Genomic DNA, 27,783 nt, shown 5'->3' with positions numbered 1-27,783 from the left:
CTGCTGGTAGATCATTCAGTCCTCTGTACCATGTGCCATGCATGGGTAGACACTTCCTCAGCTTTCTTTTGAAGCAGATCGGTTTGTTCCGTCAAAAGTAAGACAGTGCAATTCTCAAGACAGTTTGTTTCAGGGTCTGCTCCCAAAAGGAAGTATGGACAAGATCACACCAATTTTGGCTCCCTCTGCATTTGCAGACTTCTGTAACATTTTCCCAGCAAACTTTGCATCCTCAGACAACCCCACATGCCTTTAAACCACATGCCAGGGCATGCAAAACACCCACTCAGTTTCTTGCTATAAAACCACCATGCAAGTCATCTTGCAACACAGCCCTCACATTATTTTAAATGCGCAGAACTAAGGAAAATGGTTAATCATTTTATCTCAGGATCACAGGACCCAGAGGATGCTCTAGCCTTGAGTAGTACATAGTAAGAACACACACAGTGCAGTCTGCTGTAAAGGAGACACACTTATGCACATACAAACCCCTCTGGTCCAATGGACAAGCGCACTGTGCAGGAGAGAGGGGTTTGACTTTGTGGATGCAAACCACATGCTAAGAAAAGAGGATAAGGACTGCAGGACAAACTGAACTTCCAGTTAAAAAGAAAGGCACATATGTATAGTCTCGAGAGAGCTGAAATAAAGTAAGGTATTTTGTCTAATAAGACAGTTAATGAGACTGAAGAAGACTTGGAATCTGTACAAACATGAATTGTTTTTATAGAAAAACTACACTGCACTTTCAAGAAGAATTTAAATTCAATTAAATTAAATAGCCATGAATTAAAAATCCTAATGTTCACTGTAAGCAATTCCCTAACTCACAAAAAAACCCTCAATTGCTGTAATTGGGTAAAATACACCACGTTCCTTTCTTCCCCAAAATGACACTTTAAAGTGGCACTGTAAAATTTGAAAAACAAAGCACACACCGCAATTTCAGCTACTTCAGTAAACTACAAAAAAGACTTTATCTTAATAGGTGTTTTCTCTTCTTGGAATAATTTCTTTTCCTATTTTCAAGAGTTCACCAAGAACAACACGATTAAACTGCTCAACCTGAAATGTCTTTGGTTTATTTTTAAATAAGTCAAAACAAGGTTTAGATCCTGAATAAGTTATCTTTAAGAGATGAAGAGAAGCTACCAATAGCACCTTAAGAAACATTTCTGACTTCAGCATGACAGGTGTGATCCACTAAGTGGATCCAGATAATCCACTAAGTCTTTCTTTATCTAGCCTCGACAATTCTCTCTATTTTGTGATTCATGTTATTTTCATACAGCACAATCTTTTTTTTTTTCAGATTTATCCTCCTGCAATTTTTTAAGAGAAAGATTAATAGCAACTGCAACAGAAAAATTACCTTGATGTCATATATAATCCCTTATCATTTCATCATCATCAAAATCTCAATGCTTTGTCCATCTTTCTTTTCTGCAGCAATTTATTTCACTTGTTCCTATTAAGGTTATTATATTCACCCTATTACTACTAATCTTTTCTTTGTAAATAGCCACACCTATTTTAATCTGAAATGGTGTGGTAAGCATTTGATTCTTTGTGGAAGTAGACATGTAATTAGGTTAATCTGTGCTATCTTTTCATGTGAGCTGATTGTTTCTTTACTATGGACATATTTCTTGTAACAGCAATAAGCTTGCCAGATTGCTTGGAGGCAAATCAGGAGCAATTTACCAAGCATGTAGCTACTATGAGCTGAAATCTTGACATAATAGCAAGCTGTGTATAGCCACTCCTACCTGCCAGTTATTACTCATGTTAGCTTTTTACTGACACGTTAAATTTCAACCACACCTTTCTTTCACAAACAAGTACTTTCATTCAACTCAGCTACATCTGTGACAAATAGCTGATCTTCAGCAAAGCATACAGGAATCTAAATGCAGAATGCAGTGCACAAGTCTTTGACAGAAGCAACTGAATTACCTGCACAAAGTCCAAGAACGTCAGTGGAAGCAAATCATCCAAGTGGCCAATATCTTTGGAGAAACGATTTAAGATTCTTCCTATAGAAACAGGGTTGAGAAGAAAAAACAAAAGGAAAGTAAATATAATTCCTGAAAAGAACCATGTTTTACCATATCAAAAACAATTAAAAGGAAACAGCTGGACTCTAAAAATAAAAAGACAATTTTGGAAACCCCACGAGGGGAATCTTCTGCAACCACTGCAATATATTTTGAAGAAGAATAGTTTTTTACAAATGCCTTCTACCCAAATATAAAACCTGTACTTAAACAGCTGGAAAAAAATTCAAATGGGTTGAAGATAATATTTCAACAAAATTTAACACGTGAAACACATATGCTTTATATGCTCAACATGTGCAGGTAAAGGTTTATAGTTCAGACAACTTAATGCAAGTTTCATCAAGCAACAACAGCCAGAATCTGCTCCTATCCTTGACTGAAACTCACTAGTGCATGCATGTCTCAGATAGATCATAGTTGATCTAACTGATCTTTTTCAGCATTTCTGTTCTCACCCCTCAACATTATACATGGAATCAAATTGCAAGTGTTTCTAAAATAAAATCTGAGACAGATTTGCATTCATGCAGTCTTACATTTGTACTTATTCAAAACCTAGACAATACTGATCGTTATTAAAGCTAACAAAACTATTTTTAATCTGCTGTCAGTGAAGCATTTGCATTTCTCTATTTTCCCAAGTTCTACTTGAGTGAAAAAAATCAGTTATATCAAGACTTCTTTAATAATTAAAGTCACAGCACTGCCACCCATAAGTGGATTAGTATCTTTCTCTATTAATCAGTATCTCTACTCACCAGGAAAGAAATGAAACCAGGGGTGGGGATTTGGCCATTTCTAAGGTGTGTGGTGCCCATACATGTATTCACAATGCTTTTTTATCTGCATATATCTTGACTCAATTATACTTTTAACTGGTACAAACATATTAAGCGCACTGGCAACAAAAGACTTTTTTTTTTCTTTTCAAAGGAGCTCATTAAACTGAAAGCAGTTAAGTTTAAAGTTTCCACAGAGTGCACTGGAGACGTATTTTAGAGATAAGAGATACTGAAGTAAACTTCTGTAGCAACTACCATGCTAGTCTTCTGCTTACAGCTCTTTTTAATTCATTTCCTTTTTAAGGGAATTTCTGTTCCACACCAAACAATACAGAAAACAGCCTCTCCTCAGATCTGGGACGTGATTCCGAAGAGAGATACTGGTTGCAAAGAGCTTGTTCTGCAGTTCTTTAACTACCCAAGGCAGTTACTTAAGGCAGCCAACAGCAGAATTCATCCTGGTTTTAGGCTTTGCCCACAGAGAGGAAGGGTATACAGCAGCACAAGACTCAGAAACATCTCTTTTGTTACTGGGAGTAGCACGTGGGCATGTTCCCTTTCACTTGTATTTGGGTAGATACATCAGAAGGAAGTCCAAGGCAATTTTTTTTTAAACTTTCTGTTTTCCATGGTTTTCTTACATGGAGAATGTAAGAAAAATGTCAAAGAATGATCAAGCACATGCTGCATACATGCTGAAGCTAAGGCTTCTTAATATCCTTAAATATCACATCCTAGGTTATTTTCAAATGAACCAAGACTTCACTAGCAAAAAGAAAATCATTCAAAGAGGTTAAATGCTTCCTGTTAATAGGGCTTTCCTCAGCAGCGTGTCCAGGAAGGGCAGATAAAGGAAACTAGGTGTGAATAGCAGACTGGGCTCAGGGCATTAGAAATCTGTTCACAGCTTTGTCACTTGTCTTCTGAGTGACTTCACTTTATTTTACAGAGCAAGGAGCACAGCAAGGAGAGGTGACAGTGCTAAGCCCCACCATGAAAAGCTAACTCATGACAGAGACCCAGCAAAGACAAGCTGTACACAAGGGCAAAGGATTATTCCCATAGTGAGCAAACCCCACCTTAATTCAGCCTGTTATCGCCCTTTGTCTTTTAACCCAAATAAGTTTTATTTGTAGTGATTTCAGATTTACATAAGAAGCCACTGCGCAAAGGCCATCCCCATGTGACACTGGCAGGAGGCAGCAAGGTCACTCAGGCTGGCTACTTTTCCATGGCCACAGCAAGGTCAGCCCAGTGCTGGCACCTCCAGGAATCAAGCAATGCCTGCACATTAAGAATGACTGTGGCAATGCTCTCCTCCTCTTCCAGTGAAGTTCTTTGAGCAATGTGGTCATGAAAGAAAACTTAGCTCACCTAGGCTGTCCCCAGCAACCCCTGGTTTCACTGTCTCTTCCATGTTGCCACCAACTGCTCCAGTTCCCACAGGTAATCACGCTGCTAATTGATTGCCAAAACTGTATTTTTTTGCAACTGCCTTATGAAACTGTTAAGTATAACAATGTTTCTACAGCCTCTGTTTTGACAGCTCCGTGAGCTGCCACTAGGAAAGTGAAAATTAATCTGATGTTATCAATAAAACATGAAAACATCTTTTAATCTGCCTAATCCTCTTTAAAATGTAAATACAGTAATTCTGTAAAATGACATTGACTAAAATTTGAGTGAGCAAAAGAAATGGCATATGAAAATGACAAACCTTGAAAACTGGAACCTTTCACAGTCCACCTAATACAATTAAACAGTGGCAACATGAATCAGCTACTTCCCAAATAAACATTTAAGTGAATCTCTGGTAGCAGCACTTCATTTTTTTTGAATTTTCAAATTACTGAAAAATTAGTCTATTTAGTGTTTTCACACAGAAATTCTGGAAAATGACACCTGAAGTCATTAAGACCAGGAAAATCCTTTGCTTATTGCTAGGAGGTCTGTAACTCCCTCCTGTACTGTTTATCCAGTGACCATTAATGCTTTTCTACAGCTAAAGGCAAGAGACAAACCTACAAGCCTTAGCCTTCTTTTTGTCATTGCTGTTTTTCCATTCTATTACCTCACAGGCATGCATGCATGCAAAGTAGAAGAGAAAATACAAGCCTGGAGATGTATTTCAGATCCTGTTCACACGGATGTAACTGAACTGGCATCTCATACAGCACATCCTACACAAAAGGAAGCTACAGTAACCCACTAAAGCAAGTAAGTTCCTTCACCATACAGCAGGGACAGCAATGCACTTCCAAGCCGAAGTGTTATGCTTTCGAAATATCCACAAGATGCCCCATAGCCATTACAGCATTGCATCCAAAGCAATTGCTTCATTTATAAGGATGTCTACAAGTACATGAGGTCTATTCCACAAGGTATGAAGAAATAACTGTTTCCACTTACTGGAAGCACAGTAAATCAGTGACGTGCTTATGCATTATTAAGCATGCAAGAGAAAACATTCCAGCTATAGAAGTTAAAGTACCTATTTGGAGTCAGGACTCCAAATGCTTACAGTTATGACTACTGTTTCTACTAGCACTTGCAAACCTAATTTTTGAGAATGGTTCTTCAGACTACAGAAACTGTTGCACCTGCTATTCAAGAAGGGCAGGAGCTGCACAACTTACCTACCCTCTCTACCTGAAAATTATGTTTTCTCTCCAAAACCTTTAAATCCTTCTCTCCTAAACTTACAGACTATCAATATTACCTTCCCACCATAGTTCATATTTCCAAAAACCCTGAACTCCTTAAGCAAGCATCTCTGAGATATAGATACATGCCAAGAAACAGTAATTCTTAGATCAGTCCATTATATCCAAATCATAAAAATTTTTAAGCTCCCTTAATACCTATATCCTTTACTTATCCCACTGAGGGGCTACAAAGCAAAAAGAAACTACTACATCTAAAACTTGCAAGTCAAATTTCATGAAACCACTAACAAAAAGTCTTTCAAGAAATTAAGTATGCCAATGTTACAACAGCATCCCCATTGGTGAAGAGTATCTGCCATTTCAATCACTCAGGCGTCCACATGGTGTGCAGTGTTAGCAAGCCGCAAAAGGAGACGTGCTCTCTTCAGCAGTCTTATGTTTGTTTTTACATCAAATAACTTAATCAGAACACACACTGTTGTTAGATTTCTTCCGAAGTAATTAAATAACTATTCAATGCCAATTAATCACAGTTAAATAAGGGTCTGTCACCAAAGTGCTATGTACACATTTCAGACTATTTAATGGTCAAATACTTGGCAGTATCAAAGTTAAACAATGATTCATTAAACCTCCTCCCATACACAATAGGTAGGCTAAACTTGAAGTGAAAGAATCAAACCTCTTTTGTCCTCCATGAAAAAGACATCAAACCTCAGTATGTGATACTCTTTTCTTCCTTGCTCTGTAAACTGCTTTAATTGCATGAATCGGAATGTGTTCAGGTGCTACAAACCCACTTTGCTTCTGCAGGTGCCTACTGACACTTTGGAATAGATGTTCAAACCTATCATACAAATAATGAAAACACTTGACTGTGCCACACCATTTTAAAATGTTTATACATACTTTATCATGAAAGAAATATAATCCAAACTGAATCAACACTCAAGATGTAAACACCAGAAAAGGATTTTTTTTTTATACAAGAAACTAGGATCCTCCACTATAACAGCCAAATGCCATCCATAGTATTCAATGTTGTGCAACCTAAATTCCAAGGACCCTAAGAGCAATAGTACATTATTTCTAAATGTATTTGGCATTTCTAGTATACTTTGTTGGCCAGGGTATTCACTGAAATATTTCTTTGTAACACAATAGAGTAGACACATTGATTTTCTATACCTTGCAATGAGTTTACAAAACCTTTATACACACTTGCTTCATCACATATTGCAGAAATACTTTGTCACCACTTCTCCAGCTCACTGATTCGCCTCCTTGGAAAAGAAAAAGGGTTTAAGAAAAGGGCCTTCTACAGACAGAAAGATTTTGCCACTTGTGTGTGCATGTGTGTGTGCATGGGTGCACAGTCTTGGGATGTTTTTCCCTCAGATTAGGCTAATCCTCAGTGCAGGCAATTTTAATTGCATCACACTTTTTATTTCAATATGAAAATATTATTAATAAATACTGCTTTGCATAGTAGCCTCAACTCCTCCATAGCAATAGGCCTCAATATCCATATCCATGTACTGCATTTACCAGGGGAAAAAAAAAATTCAAAATCTCTTAAACTACTCTGAAACAGTCAAACCAGAACACCCTCACCCCTCACTGCCCAGCCTCCATGAAGAGAAAGTAACAAATTAAACACTTTTATCTTCTGCTCCTCCCTGCAAACTTGCAGAAACCTGTGTAAAGGCTACCTGTAGTGCTAAGAATAGATTCAAGATGGTACTTAGTCATTTATGTGTAACTAAACATAAGCAACCCGACTAGGACTGAAGGTACAACAAGCCACAGAGATGCTCGCCTGGGCTAGGACAGACAACCTGTAACTTCAATGGATCCACATGTCAGACAATCCCAAAGCACATACTGTGCAGCCACTAGCCCTGCTGAGCAAGCAGAAGCCCCTCACATTCCTCACTCCCCTGACACCATGGCACCACTGTGGTCACCACAGCTGGGTGCCACCGCTGCCTGCAATAGCCACGGCGCAGCGTGGGCTTCCTGACCCCAAAGAGAGGAATCATGCACTCCAGCAGTCCCCATTACAGCTTGGAAAACCAAAGTCCTTTTAAATGGACGCCTGGTAGCAAAATAATGCTCTCAAATGTGCATGTGGCAATAAAAGCACACTCAAAAAGCAGGAATAGAAGAAACGCTGTACAGAACCGTGTGCATTTAAACGCCCATCCATTTAACTGCATTGAACACGCTTCCCATTCTGTCTGTGGTACAAATTGGCGGCTCCCCACATATCTTGCTGTTAAACTGTGGCATTCAGCAACTGATAAGCCTTTACCCGTGCTCAGTTCACACACACCCCGAATAAAGAAAAAAAATTTAAAAAGTACTGCAACTACAAACTACAAGCAGCCTGCCGTTTCATCAAAGCAGTGACAAAGTGGATTGTCCATATCAAATGTTGGCAGGAAGCAGACATTACATCAACCTTGTAAAATACAACTATGAAATCAACAAAATAATTAAAGATGGATTACCGACTTTGAAAGGAATTGTAAGTTTGTAAAATATTTCTTCAGAAAGAAATCTGGAAATGCATCTCCTGCATAGCTGTCAATTACTGATCTACTCTGGCTTTTCTTCCATATTTCTACAAAGAAACGTCAAAAGGTCTGTTATCTTTTTTAATATATATTTAGCACCACATGTCCACACAAACTGCCATATACAGCATTGCTGTCTTCCCCACAGGCATCCTATAAATATAAATAAGAAATTCTACCCCATTTTTTTCTTTAGCAGCCTGAAACTGATAGGAATATTATCACTTTCTTAGACATTTGCAAATAAGCACAGTGGTGCTGGGCCAAAATATGCTGAGATCATAATATCCATTTATCTAAACTGCCAGCATGTAATGAATTCAGGTGGGATGCCTTGTATCCAAATTAATTTACTACTTGAAAAGGACTTTTTACACAAATGTTGTCAAACAAGAAAACAGTTAGGAGATGAGAAGAAAATGTAAACACTGTGTTTCATCTTATTTTTAAGTGTAGGATTTAAAGAAAGAATAACTATGACAAAGATAAGAACGGAAAACAGGCTTCTTTGGAAATGAATTTTTATTTTTACTGCTGATGGAGACATCTACATTACCTAGTATGAATACATTAATCCTAACTGTACAGTTGTTTCTGGAGCTTTCTAGTCCATACATACTATTGACTGGAATTACCCTGCTGCGGCAAACCTAAATAGGTCAATGCCCTAAACAATTTTTTTTAATCTCTTTGGTAATTTATGTGGTACAGTTGATTTTTCCTTTTTCCTAGGTGTACTCAGAAGAGCACATGTATTAACATCTGTTATCACCTGCCAAAGTCTCCTCACATAAGATACAATGCAGAAATTGTATCTAAAGTCTCCATTAAAAACAGAAGCACATAAAGGAAAAACCTCTTGATTGTGTGGAGGAAGGGGGGGAAGTGTAACTTTCCTTCTTTCTGAAATTGCTTTCTTGGCAAATCTCAAAATACCTTCTGCATCCTAACCGCCTTTCTGATTGTATCTCATCACCAATTAACTAAGTTGGTTACAATTCCAGATGTAACAGCATTGACAAAACAGAATTTAACTTTGGTGCTGTATTATACTTGCTAACAAAGTGATCCCTTTTAAAAAAGCATGCTAGAGCTGGGGTAATATATGCATTAGCAATTTTCTAATTATTGATCCCTGCAGTAATACCTGTAATCAATTGTGAAAGGGATGTTCAAAAGCATTTAGAAGTACAAACTTCTGGCAATATATATATGTTTTATGCTAGAACCTGGGTCATAATTAGAAAGACAATGGAAGCTGACACTTGTACCGCCCCCAACCCCTGGAGTAATATCAATCTAATATGTAATCCTGTGATGAAGATTGCCAGAACAAAGTTCTAACCATTCTAGAAGCTAAGATCTGGATATCCTCTCTGTCTATTTTTAAACTCATTCACTGAAGCTATTTTAAGTTATCCTCAGTTTAATGAAAAAATTCTACATTTAAACATACTGAAACAAAAAAACTCACAACCTAAAATGAAGTCACCAAATCTAATGTACTGCCAAAATACAGCAGAACTTAATTTCTGCTCTATACTTCAACATAAGCAACATGATTTTCAAGTCCCATTTTTAAGGGACACGGTCCAACTGGACAAAAAAAAGGCATTTCTACACAGGAGGGAGGTACAGGAGAGTTACAACTGGCCTCCTTACCCTTCCAGAAGGAAAAAAACTTAAAAATGGTAACCATTTGCACCTTCTTATCAATTGGCCTTTAAAAAGATGTCAAGTTATAAACTACTGACAAAATTATCTATTGATTTACACCACCTTTTTTCTTTTCATATATAAAGTTACGTACTTCAGCTCCTCACCACAATGCAAAGCATCTGTATAATAGAAAATGTTATCTACAAGACGTAGTCCTATATTGACTTTCTACTAGCAAGATTATGAATTTAATTCTTCGCTAAAATATTTAACCACAACTGCACCCACTTTTGAAGAAGCACTTATACAGTCTAGTTCTTTGGGCTGAAAATATGCCCCAAGTGCTTTCTTCTGGAAGAGGGGCTTACAAAAAATTAAACAGAATACTACAAATCAGGATGGACTGAAATATCTGAAGAGTATTTTGTTACTGGAATATTTACATGGCAGGACAAAAACAGCTATTAGAGCTACTTTCATATTTGGGAGCTATACATAAATATATATCAATGCAAGAATTAAAATAAAAATGGAAATATATATTACCTTCCTGGTAAGGTTTTTCCAACAACAAAAAGGAGTTTTCCTATGCTATTTATACTACCAAGACTTGATTCAGATTAGGCTCTAAATACTGCATTTCAGAAAATATTGGGGTGGATCTCCCATGAGCTCACAAATCTGCTCATATTTGTTGCTTTTATTACCATTCTATCTCCTAAAGATAATTCTCATAATAAGAATCCTAATTTCCAATGTTTCAATATTTTTCTCTTCTGCACCACCCCTTTTTTTTTAATTGGTGTTGAAGCTAGAGGGGCTCAATCACCACTCCAGTCTAAAATGACAATGAAGAAGTAGGACATTACTGAATATAAAGCATTTGACTCCTGAAATCTTAGCTGAAACTGCTATGTGGTTATCACTGCTATATGGTTATCATTCTAAAGACAAATAATATGCCATATTTTACCAATCTTATATATTCAGATCCCCATTCATCTTCTTCCTTTTTTTGGAACCATGAAAGAGAATTCTATAGGGACTGTTTCTTCTGTTTAGAAGGCTACAGGGACTGAATTCTATCGGGGTTGTCTTGGGACAAGGCCAAGACTTCCAGCCTCGATCTAGCCCACCCATTCTGAAGATAAAGCCTCTGGACAGGCCAAACAGCAGAGGCATTTCACATCTTCGTATGACTCTGTAAACCCTTCTCTTCTGCTTGGCATGGTCCTTCAGTTTGGTAATTCATTTTTCTTTAGCTTCAGTTTCTTTTTCTTTCTTCTTCTGGAATATGTGATTGTTTGGAAAGGAGGGATTCTCTCCAAAGTTCATTCATGATATACCTGTGTAATGATTCCTGAAATACATTTTCCTTTTTAACTACTCCTGCTATAAAAAAGCCACTGGGAATCAGAAAAATTTTATTAAAAAACCACATGGGTTTGGCTATCCAGAATGTGCAATGGATGACACTGGATAATTTTCAATGGATTTTTTTTCTGCCTCACATGCAGTATCACAGAACTCAAGAGAAATTCTGGTACAGCTATCAGAAAGCTCACTTACTCTGCTGCGCAAATAATCAAAGAATTCCCTTGGAAAATCTGCTCTGTGTTAAAGATACACCCCACACCCTCATGCCTCATGAAAATAAATATTTTGCTTCAATTTAGGACTTTTTAAACCACATGTTGCAGGAAAGTCACATAACATTTGGAAACAACTACATTCACAACTTAGGTACCATTCACAAAATAAGGTATCGGGAAACCTGTCACCCTGTTTATAAAGGTACAGCCAAGCCCAGGGGTCAGGACTTACAGGAGAGGCAAAGGTGGGGCAGAGATCCACTGGAATGTGTTACTTTTACCAGTCATGGAGAATACACTGAAGGTGGATCATCCACCTCTCCAGCAGGCCTGTTAATTCTCTACTACAGGCACTTCTGCTATAGGTCTCCTTCAGCCCCTGCTCTTGAAGCTAGTCACCCTTTGGAAAACTCAGTAGAAAGGCACCGGAAGAAGGCAAATGGGTGAGTGCCTGAAGGCTACAGCAATCAGTATGGGAGGGACTAAAGCTGGAATTAAATCCTTTGGTTTTTTGGGGGGCCTACGTTAGGGCACAGAATGGATCCTTTCCAGTGGAGCAAGCTGGAGGGATAACTTCACCTACTCTTCTGTTTTGTGACTGGCACCAAACTCCACTTGCAAATCTTGCCTGAGAAACAACCAAAAATCTTTTGTCTCAGAAAAGCTGTAGACAACCACAACCCAAGAGTTTTATTCTAGGAAGAAGTACTGTCCAAAAGAATATACATATGGTCTGACACTCCATTTCCTTGGGCCATCGGCTTCTGGGAAAAAAAATACCACTATAAAGTAAACTCCTTTACAGCCTAAACTATAATTAACAACACTTAAATGAAATCAAATGAAAAAAAAACCCCAAATACAACCTCTACTGTATTTTATTCATTACATTAAAAGGAAGACATTTTAATAATAACATTATTAAACGCCAAGCATTTTGAACAAGTTATACTTCACTGCCTTTGACTCTACTGTACTCTTCTACTGGGCAACTATTAGAAAGCCTCATCTCAGAAACAAAAAAGAAAAATACACTAGGAATAAGCAGCTACAAATGAGAAGTACCTGCTGACCACACTAAAACATTAGTAGTGCATAAATCAAAACCAAAAAAACCTTTAATGTTTATGTATAAATATACCTTAAATAAATCCCCATTGATTTTTTTGACAGATAAACACTAGAGGTTAAATTATTTTAAAAACATACGCTTACATATATGTTGCTTAGAATTTAAAAAAAAAGCCTATAATTTCCTATTTTTCATGGCTTTTAAATAATAAGAAACTTAGAATGATAAATATGTTAACAGCAACATTCTTCACTTCTCTATGAACATAGAAAAAAAATCACGCACATCAAGGAGGAAAAAAATTACTTGACTGAACCATCATTCAAGCAGAAGTGAATACAGTTTGCAAACCCTTTTGGTTTTGTTCAGTTCAAAGACAGACTTCACTGTGAAACTCTGATTTACAGCTGTCCAGCAGTATGAACTCCTAAATAAATAAACACGCTAAAATAGAAGAGTGCTGCTCGCAACGAGGGACTCCTGAGAACATTGCCATTTGTTGTTTGCATGTCAGAAACACCCAGAAGAGGATTAATGTATCCGAAGCGGGAGGTGGAGACTCACTAGGACGCAGGCTGGACCATCATGTAGCCAGCAGCATGCCCTGCCCTGAAGTTTGTTGTGTCAGTTAAGAGAAACCAACACAATTGACTACAGAAGGAATAACGAGCTAAGGGAAGATGGAGCAGTAAGCTGGAACAGAAAGTTGCAGGACAAGATGATTTTTAAAGTACAGGAACACAAAGGGGTCATGGAATTAATGAGCTTTCCCCACCCATATGTTTAACTGCTGTGTACTGCAGTTACGATGCTACTGGTGCATCTCCAGACATGATTTCAAGATGAAAAAGTGCCAGCTTGTGGATGAACTTTAGTGCACGGTGAGCAGGAAGTTACAAAGATGTAAGCATGGAAGATAAACAAGCAAAAATGATGAGGGAGGGCATTAAAGACACTGGAATGTGCCAACAGCTCCATTTACCAGGTGCAGAAATAATAAAAGCTTTGCATGGGGAGAAGGCTAATGCTCAAACCAAGTACACTCCCCTCTACAACTCTGGTTAGACTCCCTCACAGTACACTGGGTAAGATTAAGAAAAAGTCTTCCCTCCATCTGGCCCTGGGGAGCAGCTGCAAGACAAAACTGTCAAGAGACAAGCTGGTAGTCACAGTACTCACCAAACCTGGGGCGTCTGGATATTGAGAGAGCTTTGTGTACATATTGACGTGAATTTTTGCCCTGCTTGCATGTGTCCTCCCCTTCCTCCCCAGCTTCATTCACTGCATATCCACTCCCCATTTCCTCTCCTCTCTCTTCCTTCAAAAACACTTCTTCCATTCTCCTTCACCATGGAATGGTACAAGCTCTAGGTAAAAATGTCATCCCACGCACAACCAAGGTCTAAAGCCCAACACAGCGAGACACAGGCTAGGAAGAGTGGAGGAGCTGGGGACAATGCAAGTGAGAACAGAAGGTGAACACAAAGTGATTGCAACACTCAAAACCAGGAAAGTGCCTGAAACGATGTTTTGGAAATGCAGAGTGACAAAAAGAGCCAGATAGGGGAATAATGACACATGAACCATAAAGGCAACAGAAAGCATGTTTTACACTGAAAAACATGGGAAATCCAGCAAGTGAGAGATCAGGTTCTGAAACAGCTCCTAAACTAGAACTGTGGAAGTTAAAAAGCCAGTGCCACCTGAAGGAAGATGGCAAAGTGCAACCAGAACATAGTGCATAACCATAGGCACTGGACACATACAGACTACTCAAAAGGTTATACTCTGACAGACAAGGGAAAACTTACTATCTAATGAAAGAGATGTCTTTCGAAACATTCAGAGGATTTTAGTTCCTTCTTGCTTGAAACTGCTCTTACAGACGCATATTTCACTCTGCTAACTAAAGAACTGCAGAGGGAACAGATGGTTGTGTCTCTTTAGTCCTTAGAGTATACTCTGATTAGTTTGCTTAATTTCATTCACACAGGGTCTTAAGATTTCACAAGACCAATTAAGATTTCAGGTAAAGGAATTACCAGTAAGAGTTTTCTTTCTTCCTTCAAAACACGCCTATCATCAGATCTTAACAGTTCACTTACTTACGCACTGATTTTGTTTTCCTGACACCCATTTTCACCACTCTCTGGTTTTGTTGCTGTTTTAAACCAGCAGCTTTTCTGAAAGTACATCAGACACATTAGGATGAAACAAGTTCCAGGACTGCAACAAACAGGACAACAAGAGGAGCCATGTAAAGACTACAACAAAAACACCTATCACTCAAGTATCCACATCCAATACATACACCACTATTAAATCCTCTCATGGACCTGAAGCACAACTTATATTTTGTAGTATGCATAAAAAATTTTGCAAATAATCACTGATCATAGTCTAACCCCAGACATTTTGGGAAAGGCTGTTTTAAAACAACAGCTTTGCCATTATTCTGCATTGAAAAAGACACCAAATTTCTGATAAGGCATGAATAAAATGGAAAAATAAAAATATAATAATGAAAGCAAATGACAGAAAAATACCTTGTGTTTTTGTTTCCCTCTTCCCAAAACAGCATAAGCACAGAACTTCATTCTGGATCAATTTGTGGATACATCGTTAAAACACTGAAACAAAACTACACCTCCAAGCAAAAAAATCACAAAAGGTAAAACTGTGTTAATAAACCAACCACTATTAAAATTACAGAGTATTAATTAGTAACAACTTAGCATAGCAGTTTATTTAATTAGAATATTTGGAGAACAAATGCTGGCTCTGATAGTTTTCAAAATGTAGCTTAACTTTAGAATGCATATGAAAAGCAACCAATAAACTTTTCATCACAGCTGAATGGTATTTACACCACCTCTTAATTTTCCGAATGTTTATTTTGTCCTTTTCTGACTCCAGGGAAGAAATCCTTAAATAGCAGTTCACATTCCTAATATGAACATTCAATTCCTAAATTTCTTAGTGGTCAACTATACAATGGTCATGCCTTCAGGAAGGGGTCAAACAAGTTTAAGTGCCTGGATCACTCTAAACCTTTTAGGACTTTCTGGGCAATTGGATGTTTGTTTCTTTTGGTTTTCTGAGAAAGGAAATTGAAATGCCTCTTGATATCAAGGTTTTGTAACCTTCCATAATCTGGTGTTTTTCTGTAAAACTGTCATATTACAGTTGGCATTCAAAACTCTGGGCTTATGAAACAAAAGTCTCTAGCACAGCACCTTCTAGAAGGTTCCTTACTTCAACAGGTACCACACTTATATACCTGCAGAAGTCTGTCCACAATGGACCACTTGGCATGATTAGGACCTAAATTAAGTCAAGACATCACAAGTTACCTGAACTAGAAATCCAAATAAATATTGGAAACAAATCCAACGTTGTAAAACTGCATCTCTCAAGTGTTGCCACTTGCATGGGTCACATTCTTTCCTTCTCAGTGCATTCAAACACCCGAAGGACCATTACGTTCAGAAAAGAGATCCTAGAAGAACTAGAAGTTCTGACACCAGATAAATTAAACTAGCTGTGAATCCCCTTGAGGAGGTATGAATCATCTCTGAGGTTTCAATTAGATTATCAACCAAGTGAAGCAGCATAGTAAATCTACAATAAAAGATGAATGCCTACAGGAATATAATTTTTGCCCCTAGTGGCAGATGCTTGAACTTTAAAGGATCTGAGACTAAGCTCTTTGTCTAAGCCTTCCTGACAGAAAACAACTGAAATAATGTTTTTGGTTGGTCCAACTTTGCTCCACATGCCGCATGAAAACAGTATCTAAACCCTGTAAATGAAAGTATATTGTCACTTCTAAACCAATTGAGGATCAAACAATTTACAGAAACCAAGACTTATTTTGCTGACAATTAAGCTCTATCACCAAGACTCAAGATTCAATGAAATTTGACAATTGTGAAGGAAAAGGCTTTTGTCTGACTAAGTCTTAAGCATTGGAAGAATCAACAGAAAATCAGAAGACTGAATTAGATTGAAAAGCCTTTGAGGATAAAATTCACTAATTAAAACAACTGCCTTCCTTGCCCTGTTTCCTCTCTGAATTGCTTTGGTATCACAGCAGAAAGGCATACAGGAGGAGGAAAATTTGGTCTAAGGAGCAAGTGTTACATCCATCACACTTCCTCTTACACCAACAGCATTCTCTGTCTATCCTGCTGGTCAAGTTCCATTATGAAGAACCATCACCCCTTTAAAGGTGAGATGAAAGACAAGTATAAATCTATGCTTCACACCAAATCTGAGAGGTATGAAAGGTCTTTAAAGCCTTCTTCTTCCAAGCTGAAACCTTTTTTATTCATCACGTTTACTCTGTAGTAATTCAGATACAACCCAAAGCTACCGAAGTGCTGCAGGTCACTAGCTGGAAGAGTATTTTTGCATCTCCCCCTCAGAGAGTCAAAGAATGAACATATCCTTCTGTTTCTTCAAGACCCATAAAATCAAAGAGACATAGAATGGGGCCTGGGTTGGAGGGGACCTTAAAGACCACCTAGTTCCAACCCTCCTGCACTGGGCAGTGACACCTTCCATGCTCAGAGCCCCATCCAACATGGTTTGAACACATCCAGGGATAGGATATCCACAGGCTTGTCTGGACAACCTGCGCCTGTGCCTCACTACCCTCACAGCAAAGAATTTTTTCTTAATATGTAATGTAAATGTAATGTCTTTCAGTTGTACTAACTTGTTCTCCTTCTGCCCATTTAATTGAACAATATGTAAGATTTCTATTCAAAACATCTCCATGCTTATTTTAAAATTAATAACAAGTACTCAACAAGCATTTGAACATCTTGCATCTCAAGAAGTACAAACAACAGAGGCAGAGCACAAAGGTATTAACAAATTAAGCAGCGCTCACAGCACTACATTTTAAGCTAAAAACATCTCAGATCTTTTCAGAAACTTGGGATTTTGCATTTCACGAAATGTTTGTGTCTCTATTAAAAGTACATCATAATATTGCTTTAGTATATGGCTAAGATGGGACAAAAATTAATTAAATCCTATTTTTCCACAAGAATGTTTCTATTTTTCAAGCAAACAAACGCTTCTGGACAGTGTCAGATTGGACATTTCCACTCTTGAACACTCAGCAGGTGAACAAAACCATCTCTATAAGCCCTCATAATCTTAGAGAAACACTTATTTCTGAAAAATCACTTCTAAACACTGTCCTTAAGCCTTTGGTAGTAGCTGAGCAACACTGGTTATTAAATTGAGGTGCAGCAGAGTTTATTTTTTCTTATCTGAATTAAAAAAATATATGTTAGGATTGTTTTTTCCATTTTTTTCTCTTGGGGATTTTGGGGGTTTAAATATAAGCAGCATTCAATGAATGGCTTTGAATTCAATATTAAATCATACTTGTAGCTTAATTATGAAAAAAGATCATTGTCACTACGTATTTGGAATATTAAAACTTGTCAGCTTTATAAAAACCTCAAGGCACTTTTTACTCTCAAATTCGGCTTTATTTTGAAAGCGCTCCTTAGATAAGATTTCTTAATATTAGAATAAGTCTAGCGTAACTAGTTTCCTGTTGAAAATACTGAAGAAAAAATATTCTCTCTATATTGTTAGTTTAATAGAAAAAAAAGATGACACTACTAAAGCTAAAACCATTTATATTTCACAGTTCTGAGGCTTTAAATTTGCAGAGGTTTCTGCAGGTATCTTTTGTCTCAAAGCAGCATCCAATAGGTGTTTTTTTTTCTCCAATGGTAATGGAATATTAGCTGACTAAAGGTAAGAAGTACTAACTCTTCCTTAAACCATTTCAATATTTTTTAGTCAGGAAATACCAGAAATATTCTGGAAAGCTAACTGTAATTGTTTACTTTTGGCTGGTTGTTGAGACAGGAGAGAGGAGAACTGTTCTTCTGAAAGGAGACTGAGGAACTAATGAAGGGAGAAAGGGGAGAAGTATTATACTAACCTCAGGCAAAGCATATGGGGTTTTATACATACAACTATATTTAAAAGTAAATATTAAAAATACGGTTCATTTCTTTCTCTAAGTGGCACTTTCCAAATCCTAGATACCCATCCTTAAACACAGGCACTTAACTCTCTAAATGAAGACAGACACCGCCTCTTCTCTAAAGATCAGCATGACAGATTCTAAACAAAAAAATAAGTGCTCTGGAAGAAGAGAGGAAGAAGATAGTGTGAAGTTTACAGCTTTAAGCATTCATATTGAAAAGGAGGGGGGGGGAAACCCAATACTGAGCAAATGCCCCTGGCATCTAATCACTTACTGTCCTCCTGGCATGTCCTAGAAAGGATGGGGCAGGGGCAGTATTCCTGTATGAGAAATTAATTATGACATCTTAAGAACAGGTGTAGGAATTTTGCCTAAAATGTAGACGAAACCATTTATTTTGGGTTGTGAACATTCAAACTCATGAAGTTATGCTAAGAAGTGAATACACACAGGGACAAAGAAACACGTATTCCTAATGAAGGGAAGCTTACCACAAAGCAGAGCGTTTTTTCTTGCCTACACATGAATTAGCAATATTCTGCATTGCATCATTTACATATTAAACAGACAATAACTTCATTGAGAAAAAAGAGGTTTACCCCACACACACACAGAAATCTCATCACATCTGATAAAAAGAAAATTGAGGAAGAGTTAGACCATCTTATAATTGCTAGCAAGAATGTCCAAGTTCCAAAACTTTACCCTCTCAAACTTCCAAACACCTTCAGATTATTCTGCACTCTCTGCCCCAACACTAAGTCCAGCTAGTGAAGATTTATGCTTGAAAGAGGGCAGGAAAAGTAGCATTTCCTGACACAGGAAGCAGAGGATTAATTCAGGTACACAGTAGATGAAAACTGACCAGAACCATGTCAGTGGACAGAAAAACCATGACCTTATGAAAAGTTTAACTCTAAACTTCCTTTGAATTTTCAAATGTCATAAATGTTGCACAAGTAGCACATGATGAAAGCTCAAGTTTGAGAAACATTTATACTCTTTTTTTAACTGGCAAATGAGGAAGAAGGAGGGGATCCTACAGCTAGAAGAAAAACAGGTCAAAAGTCATTTGTAGGTCTTCTGTAACAGTGCAAAGTCAAATACAAAACCAAAACCACCGCCTGAGCACAAAAGGCACGCTACTCTGAGCCAAACAGCTGAGAATGAAGACTCTGCCACCTTTCTGCCATACAGCAGCTTGCTCTGCATGCTGGCTCTGTGAATAAAACTTCCTACCCAGCATTAGGTGAGTAATAGCTAAGGCAGCCCCAGCCTTTCCAGATTTTTCAGAAACCTCCTCACTCCACAACCTCCCTTTGGGACCACCACAGCTAAATATTCTGTTCAAGCCAAAATCAAGAGCCATGGCAACAAAGTATGCAAATCAGAATCACCTAGGAAAATGTTCGACAGGAGCCCAAATTTAAGAGAACATTAAAACAAACCCCAAACAAAAATGAATCTGCAGTTTCCAGTTTCAAGCTACGTGCCTCAAGGTCGGTATTGCCACAAGCAATAATTAATGTCCATTACATACTACCACAATAATTACAGGACTATTGTCCAGTAACTAATAAAACAAACAAACAAAAAATGTTCTTCATATGCTTGATGCTATTTTAGAACACTTTGAAAAGCTCTCTTAAGGCTGGTAGCTATCAACATATACAGCTTGTAATAATGTTGTCCTCTCCAAATACAACATTATCTGCCATAAAATTACTTCAAAAATCAAAACCTGAAGGAGGTTCTGCATATCTGTATTCACCTGAATGCATAACAAAAAGCCCCTGACAAAGTACCTAATGATTTTGATGAAGGAAAAAAAAGATTATCTGGGGAAGACAGGGGGGAAGACAGCAAGTAATGGTGTACTGTACTGCTTGTAAATAACTTAAAGGTTGTATTTTTTGAACTGAACAACACGCTGAAGTCAAGTTCGATTCAATACCTCTGCTTCTGCTGTTATTTCTATTCTTCGGCCTTTAGTCTGGATTGCCAAAACAGGCAGATTCACATAAAACAGCCATTCTGTTCTACACTAAAATTTTAACTTTGGATCGAGAAGTGCCTTTTGTTTCCAAACACGCTACAAGATCACCACAGGCACAAACTAATCTTCACTTGTTGCATAATCTGCAAGATGCTGGCAATCTGGAAAAAAAAAAAAAAGAAACCTCAACTAATTAATTCACCCAGATGCTGCAGTGCAGATTACCTAGGATCATCTGGGAGAAAAAATTCTGTGCAGTATAAAGCAGAACAGTGCTAATGAAATGAGTTTACGCTGTGATAGTGGTTTGTTTTATTTTCATTTTCAGCTACTCAGATTAAACAAAAAAAACCCCAAAACACCCCACCAAAGCGGGCTAGTTTTTCTGCAAACACCACAGTGGTCTAACTGTGTGTCTGTGTGTCCATAAGGGACAGCAGTGGAAGGGTATGGCACAGCCAAGAGCCCAGGAGAGCCAAGAGCCTGATATGCATGGCTGGCACCCGGGATGGGGGAGCCACACGTTCAAGGCTCACAATAAACCTGAGAGGGAGAAGATCTGGGCTGCCTTTCCCACATTCCATATACGTGGTCTCACCACCTGGCTGTTCATTATCCCTGCCCAGCTCTTCTCCAGAGCAATTTATTTTTGGAAATGCTTATGCATTGTTCCAAGGTGGAGTGAAGTGAGTTTTGATAAGTTTTTCCTCATTTCTCAAAAAAGTTTACTTCCCATCCAAAACAGGCATCCATGAACATCAAGAGAGGACATTCTATCCCTGTGTCCCCACTATCCACAGCAGTCGTAGCAGCATCCCACAATTTATAAACACATTAAAAATAGCAAAAAAAGGTACATATTTAAAATAGTTATTATCAAAACAATCAAACAAAAAAATCCTCCATTTTGGATTATCTCTAAAAGCTTATTTGTAGCTGCATCACCTCAGCTGGGCCCTCTTTTTAAGCCCCTTGCAGTTTTCCATCAATATTACAGCAGTCTCTTCCTCTTGTTTTCAAGTGTCTCCAACCAACATTTAGTTCCTCATTGCCACAAATCTCACCAAAACAGCATGCCATCTATGCAAGACTAAAACAAAATTTCGTTTTTATTTTCCCACTACAGTTGCAGGAAAGGGATGTCTCTGAACAGCTTCCGTGCAGTCTTTTAAAGCCAGTATTTTTAATTAGGCTTCTCCGTCTTCCTCGACATTCCATGCCTCCTTTTTGCTCGGCTGAGGTGGGGCGAGAGCTGCTCTCTCTGTAGCTATTTCAGTAAATGAAAACACTAGAGTTTGCAGTATCTGGGCAGGTCAGCATATGGTCAGAAATGAGTTTCCCAGCAGGCTGTTTTCCCCACCAGGGGATCTTAATGCGAAGAAGATAGAAAATCCCTATGAAAGGATGTGGAATCTTGTGCCGGGAAAGCAGAAGGCTGCACTTGGAAGTGGCTGTCAGTACAAGCTTCACGCAAGTTATTTCCCTATCTAATGTCTCGTCCCCTCCTACGAACAGCTTTTCCGTAAACCTTTTAATTTCATCTCCCGTATTAGGCATAAACGGGGTGAGCTCTGACTCGGTGAACTGAAAATGTAAAGGGCTTGTCTCATCGGTTTATGGCCAAGTTTCATTCAATGATTATTGCAGAAAAGAATAGGATAGAGTTGAATTGATTTTTGCTAATAGATAATAAATGTAAACATAACTCCCAAGTGCCATTTACTAACTTTAAAGACTACTCCTACAGCAATCAACTTTATAAGGCTCCTGACAGAATCATAATGGTGATAAAACACATGGAAGAATAAGACTATTTAAACTCTTAACAAAGCCATGATAATACTAACAGTAAACGAGCAACTCCCATAAAATATCATTTAATAATCACGCCCTGATAAGATTTAAAGTATATATCGCCATTGTTATATGAAAAAAACATTAGAGGCTTTTTTCTTTAACACATGCAGCAACCTAACAGGTTTTAATTACCACACCTACTTCAGTGACGAGCTGTTCCACTCAAACACCCAAACATAATATTTACAACGTTGTGTGGTTGTTAAGGATCTTGATGATTGATGGAACCCATTGTGTTGCCATCTTAATAACAACAAATGCAAGTGATTACCAACACGGAAGAGAGAATCTGTGTTTTTATTTTACAACAAAAGGCTCTCCTATAGGGACTTCTTTCCAACGTAAACTCACAAACCTGTGCACATGTGAACGCGCTTTAGAGCTTGGCACAGGAGTTGAAAACAAAGCCTCTGCTGCTTTAAGGACAATGTATTTTTTTGTATTAGCTTAAGAGAACATGAAAGCTGTCAAAAGAGCTGGTACAGCTTTCCACAACCCTGCAGAATTCATCTTGACCACAAGGATATATCTGAAAACTGCATCAGAAAGATAGCACAGATCTTGTTTCCAAAAAAAAAAAAAGAAAGCAATTGAGTCATTGAATCAAATAGGAATACAATACATTTCCTGGCATTGCTACTGAATATTTATATCAGTGACGAATGAGACTACAAACGAAATATCTTAACATGAAGCTTTGCCTTGTTAACTGCATGATATGCCAAAACACCACCTACTGTAAATCACACGGTTTAAGACCAGTATTTCTTGTTTGAACATGCTACTTGTTCAGCAGAATCACTTGTGAGAACAAGCATACATTAATGTACACTAACTAGAGCAGTTTCACTATCCAACTGATAAAGTATAATTTAACAACCTCATTATCAGCATTGTAATTTTCAGACTGCTGAAATACCATATTCGTTGCAAATATTATATGGTTGAAACCCTTTAACAACATTGCCCATTTGACACTTCTGTCAGATACAATGCAGATAGGCATTTGTGCATTGATGAACATGCTTTTAATCCTATAAAGGAACTTTCTCTGTCAAATCATAAGCATTTCAACACTTGATTTATGAACATCATAATTAAATTCCTTATGCCTTAAAGAAAAACAAACTCTGCATTATAACAACAGCTTTCTTTCACATTTTAATCTTTTTATATTTGGAATTTGCTTTCATGTGCTGCTATTAGTTATCAGTTCAGCATGTCATTTCCGGCTGCCAAAACCAAAAAAGAATATTTCTCTTTATAACCAGGTCAAATCTCAAAGTCTAGGTAAGCACTCAAAGGGATCAACGTTTATTTAATGCTTCCACAACACATTTGTGGGGAAAAAAAAAATCTGTTAATTTAACAGGTGGAGGACGACCATCACACAATTCAGTGCTTCCCATTTCTAAGAAGGCCAGAAATGCTGTAAAGTCTGCCAAAATATTTCTTTTCCTCCTATGAACTGTCAGAACCAAGAGTTTGGGGAGATACAATTGAGAAAAAAAAAAAAAGCTGCATTTGTTCAGTGATTCTGGTCCAATTTAAATTTTAGACAGAATCTCTAGAAGGGGGAGAGATTCCTATTTTATCTGAACAAATTAATGCATATCATTCATTCCTTCTTACAGCACCCATCAGCAGAGCAGCAGCAGGTTTCAGCTTTCTAAACTCAATGCAATTGAAAATTACACACAATTTACACTAAAACTACCATAACTGGAAATGATGCATGTTACACATTAGCATCCCTTCTCTAATCTCTGTCCCTAAATCCTGGAAAAGAACAATTCATTTACAAGCTAAGCAAGTAATCTTGAATCAAATGCTGAAGCTCATCAAAACTAGGATTCTCCGAACTGTTCAATAAGAAACTAATTTCAAAAGAGGCAACTCCCAAATCAGTCTTTGCTGCCGAAGTTCAGGTCCCTTTCACCTAGCTTTGTAACAAATTTGTTTTGAAGCGTTACAAACACCTTGTAAAAGAAATTAAAAGGAATAATGGCTGAAGAAGGTCTCCCTGATGGGACTCTTCTGACTCTAGAGGACTATCTGACTTTTTGGCCACTAATTCCAAAACGAAAAAAGTTCCTGAACTCACAACTACATGAAGCTGAAAAGCTTATTGCATAAAATATCCGGAGAAAATACTATTCCTGCAGATAATGAAGACAACTGAATGAAACCACATTACTACTGCTCAGCAGAGAGGTTGAAAATTCACTCCTCAAATACCATCTCTAAAAATGTAACAGATGAACTTTGTCATCCTTCTAACAAGCCGCTGTAATGCTCGACTGGGATAAAACAGATCATGCTGCCCTCTTGTGCTAGACGTGCACAGAAACCAACCCCTTTACTCCTGCAAGCGACATGTGAAGAGCAATATATAAAGCATTCACTATGAAATAGAAAACATCCACATCTTCCTACTTTACAGATAGTTTGACATTCATGTTATTCCCTTACTGGGATATGGGTAGAAGAGCAAAGAAGTTTCCAAAGAGCCAAATTCTACTCTCAAAAAAAAAAGTTTTGTGAACAAATGCAAACAAGTCAGATGTGATAAAACCCAAACTACTAACACTTCAACTACCCATCAAGCTTTCGCTATCACTGTGTAAGTGATGCAGTAGAGGTACCTGCTGATAAATCTGAATTTCAGTCATAAATAAACGGCAATTTTTTCTGAATACACTTTGGTCAGTTAGGATTATCAGCTCAGTAGGGTTAGACTAAATGCTTAAGAAAGAAACAGACAGTCATTTATTAATAAGGTTCTTCCAATGCAAAATATGCAGTAATGTTTAACTATTTTTAGACCTATGCCAAATTACAGAAAGGTGAAATCTGTGTACATACAAATTTTTTTGGCTGGGAAGGGAGAAAGGAGCGGGGTCCTTATATTCCTTTTGTCTCTGCTATGTAATCCAGGTTCCGAAAATACACTGACATTCTTCTATCATCTGGGTAAGATGCTGGTTACTATTCCCTTTACAACTTTCCCCTCCCTATATATTGCCAATGCAACCTGTTAAGAGAGATCTTGGGTTCATGCCTAAACTGATTCACAAAGCATTAATTTTTTTTACAAGTAAGTCATCTCATTTATTCACCAACACTGATTGAATCTACACTGTTGGGAGCTGACAGACATGTCATGATTCACCACGTATTTCCATTTCCTAATGTCGACTCTCTGATGCTCCTCACTACTCTGTTTCCCCAGTAAGAATTACTAAGAGCTTGGGATGTCTATTTATTTAAGTTTCCTTCCTCGACTCTGGAACACAGATCACCATGTGTTCAAAATACTAGCCGTGGCATTTTTTAATTGCTGATTATTTTTTGATAAATAAAACAGCAAAATTCAGTTCAGCATTGCTTCTGCTGAGGTCTTAGAGACTTCACACAAATACTGGGAACATGCTGGATGCTTAAATGACAGATTTGACATTGCAGCTTTGCTAATATGGGATATGATAACTAATAGTTTGGCTTAGCTGTTACAATCACAACACTAGAAAAAGGGGCATTTAATAATTTCAATTTATTTTCAGTATGCCTTTTATAAGCATATTAAAAAAAGATAGGGGGGAAAAAACAAAAAAAAAATACACCCCACCTCATTGCAAGAAATTGCATGTGAAGTTCTAAAAGATAAATAAACAGTTAGAAATCCATGTAAATCAGACAATGAAATACAGATGTTACAAACAGGATTTCAGAACTGCTAAATGCTGCAATTCTGAACAAGAACATTGTCTCATGTGCCATTTTTTCTTTTTTTTTCCTTTTTCAAATGATGTAGAGATCAGAACAGCAGTACTTTTGCATGCTACCATGACCACAAGAAAGATGAAGGGAAAGAAATATATGCATCCTGAAGTTAATCTTCTACTATAAAGTATCTGTTTAATAGAAACACACATCTAAGTCACAACAGTGTGTGAATACCAGCGACAGGCAGGTTTTATGAATGTCAGTTTTACAATGCACTACTAATTGGAGCTTCACAGTGTTACAAAGCAAACTGGTGTTACTCTACATTGTTGCTGTTTTCTCTCTAGTTCTTAGTTTGTTATTATGAGCCACATTTATGGGCATTCTTACAAGATCATTATGTATTCCCTCAAAAATACAGTTACTGCATATGCTGCGCACACATACACAAGAGACAGAAGAGGAAAATCCCTGTCTGACACATCAGCACTAGGATTTCTTCTCATGTATGTGTTCTCACTAGCTCTCCACCAACCCATCTCTTGAGCTTCCCTTCTAATCCTTCGCAGTGGCCTTGAATTTACATTTCCACATAGTCACTGTACAAGTAGGCCACATAACACAGCCCTAAACTTCTGCAGCTTTAGGGGCGTTTTTAAGATCAAATTGTACACATTTCGTTCATCATATCATGGGCATGAACCTTTTCTCCACATGAGTATCTATTCCTTGAAAATACTACTAATTTCTCTGAAACAGTAAAGCCATCCCTATATATCCTTACAATTAAATGTCGCCTGGTGCTATGAGAACAAGCCCATGCCCCTTTTTTTCCAAGGGAGTGAAGACCATCAGGTTTCTGTTTCTCATGTAAAAGAGAAACCTTTGGCTAGTCAATCAGTACCACCCACTTCCCCACTCTTCATTCTGCTCTGGCTTCTCTCTCCTTTCTTTTGAAGAACATAAGGATCTGGATCACAGTTTTACAAAATGCATTCATACACATTCAGCATATGGGAGACACCCTGTGAAACTGCATCAGAACAGCAGTGCAAATACAGGTCAACACACAACACCAAAGCTACAGGTAATTTGCTGTTCTGTAAGCTGCCATTTAAAGACAGTAAGATGAATCATCAATAAGCAGTCTGAGTTTGAAACTGAAAAAGACTACACTGTTAAATTTAAAGTGTTTAAGTAAAAATTTAATTTAGAGAGTCTAAGAGAAAGAAGCAAAAGAACCCAACAAAAGTGCAAAAATACTACAAAATTCTAATTGTCCAGAAATGGTGTAATTTGTGCAATCAAGGAGATACATTAAATGCTGAGGGTTTTTTTATACTAATAAACTTACCAATAGGATTTCTGTCAAAAAACAAGACAGGAGCTTTCAAAATGGATTGAAACATTTTGTTGTGCAAATTTTGACCAGAATTGACAAGAACTTGAAACACCAGAAGACTTCTTATTATGCCAAATGATATTGTAGCCACTGTTAAACCTGAAACAAAAAAAAACCGAAACCATGAATAGAGCCTCCAAAAAGATACGGATCTTTCAGAAGAAAAAAAAAGCTAAAAATAAAACTGAACTAAAATCAAATTCTCTGGACTTCTGCATATAGCAAGAATCCAAACTTAAGCCTATGGGGACTCAGACTGAGTGCAGAACACAGATACATTTGTCACTAGTTTCAGTTACTATCACAGAATCAATTTAATCAACTTCTCCTTTTCTGTTTGAAAGAATTGGTACTTCATAGAAATGTA

At 37.6% G+C, this 27,783-nt stretch overlaps 1 protein-coding gene across 2 annotated transcripts in view; it reads right to left on the bottom strand.

Annotated features, from left to right (window-relative positions):
• ABCC4 (ATP binding cassette subfamily C member 4) overlaps positions 1-27,783 on the bottom strand; it is a 135,602-nt gene that overhangs the window by 64,192 nt on the left and 43,627 nt on the right. For both annotated transcript variants that reach the window (XM_017732634.1, XM_017732635.1), the window contains exons 19-20: positions 27,369-27,515; positions 1,960-2,039 (exon numbers count right to left, since the gene is read on the bottom strand). In XM_017732634.1, the coding sequence (XP_017588123.1) occupies positions 1,960-2,039; positions 27,369-27,515 (227 nt within the window). The remainder of the gene's footprint in view (positions 1-1,959; positions 2,040-27,368; positions 27,516-27,783) is intronic.

Source organism: Corvus brachyrhynchos, unplaced genomic scaffold (assembly GCF_000691975.1).
Source record: "Corvus brachyrhynchos isolate BGI_N302 unplaced genomic scaffold, ASM69197v1 scaffold12, whole genome shotgun sequence".
NCBI lineage: Eukaryota > Metazoa > Chordata > Aves > Passeriformes > Corvidae > Corvus > Corvus brachyrhynchos.
This window is presented reverse-complemented; position numbering and strand designations above follow the sequence as displayed.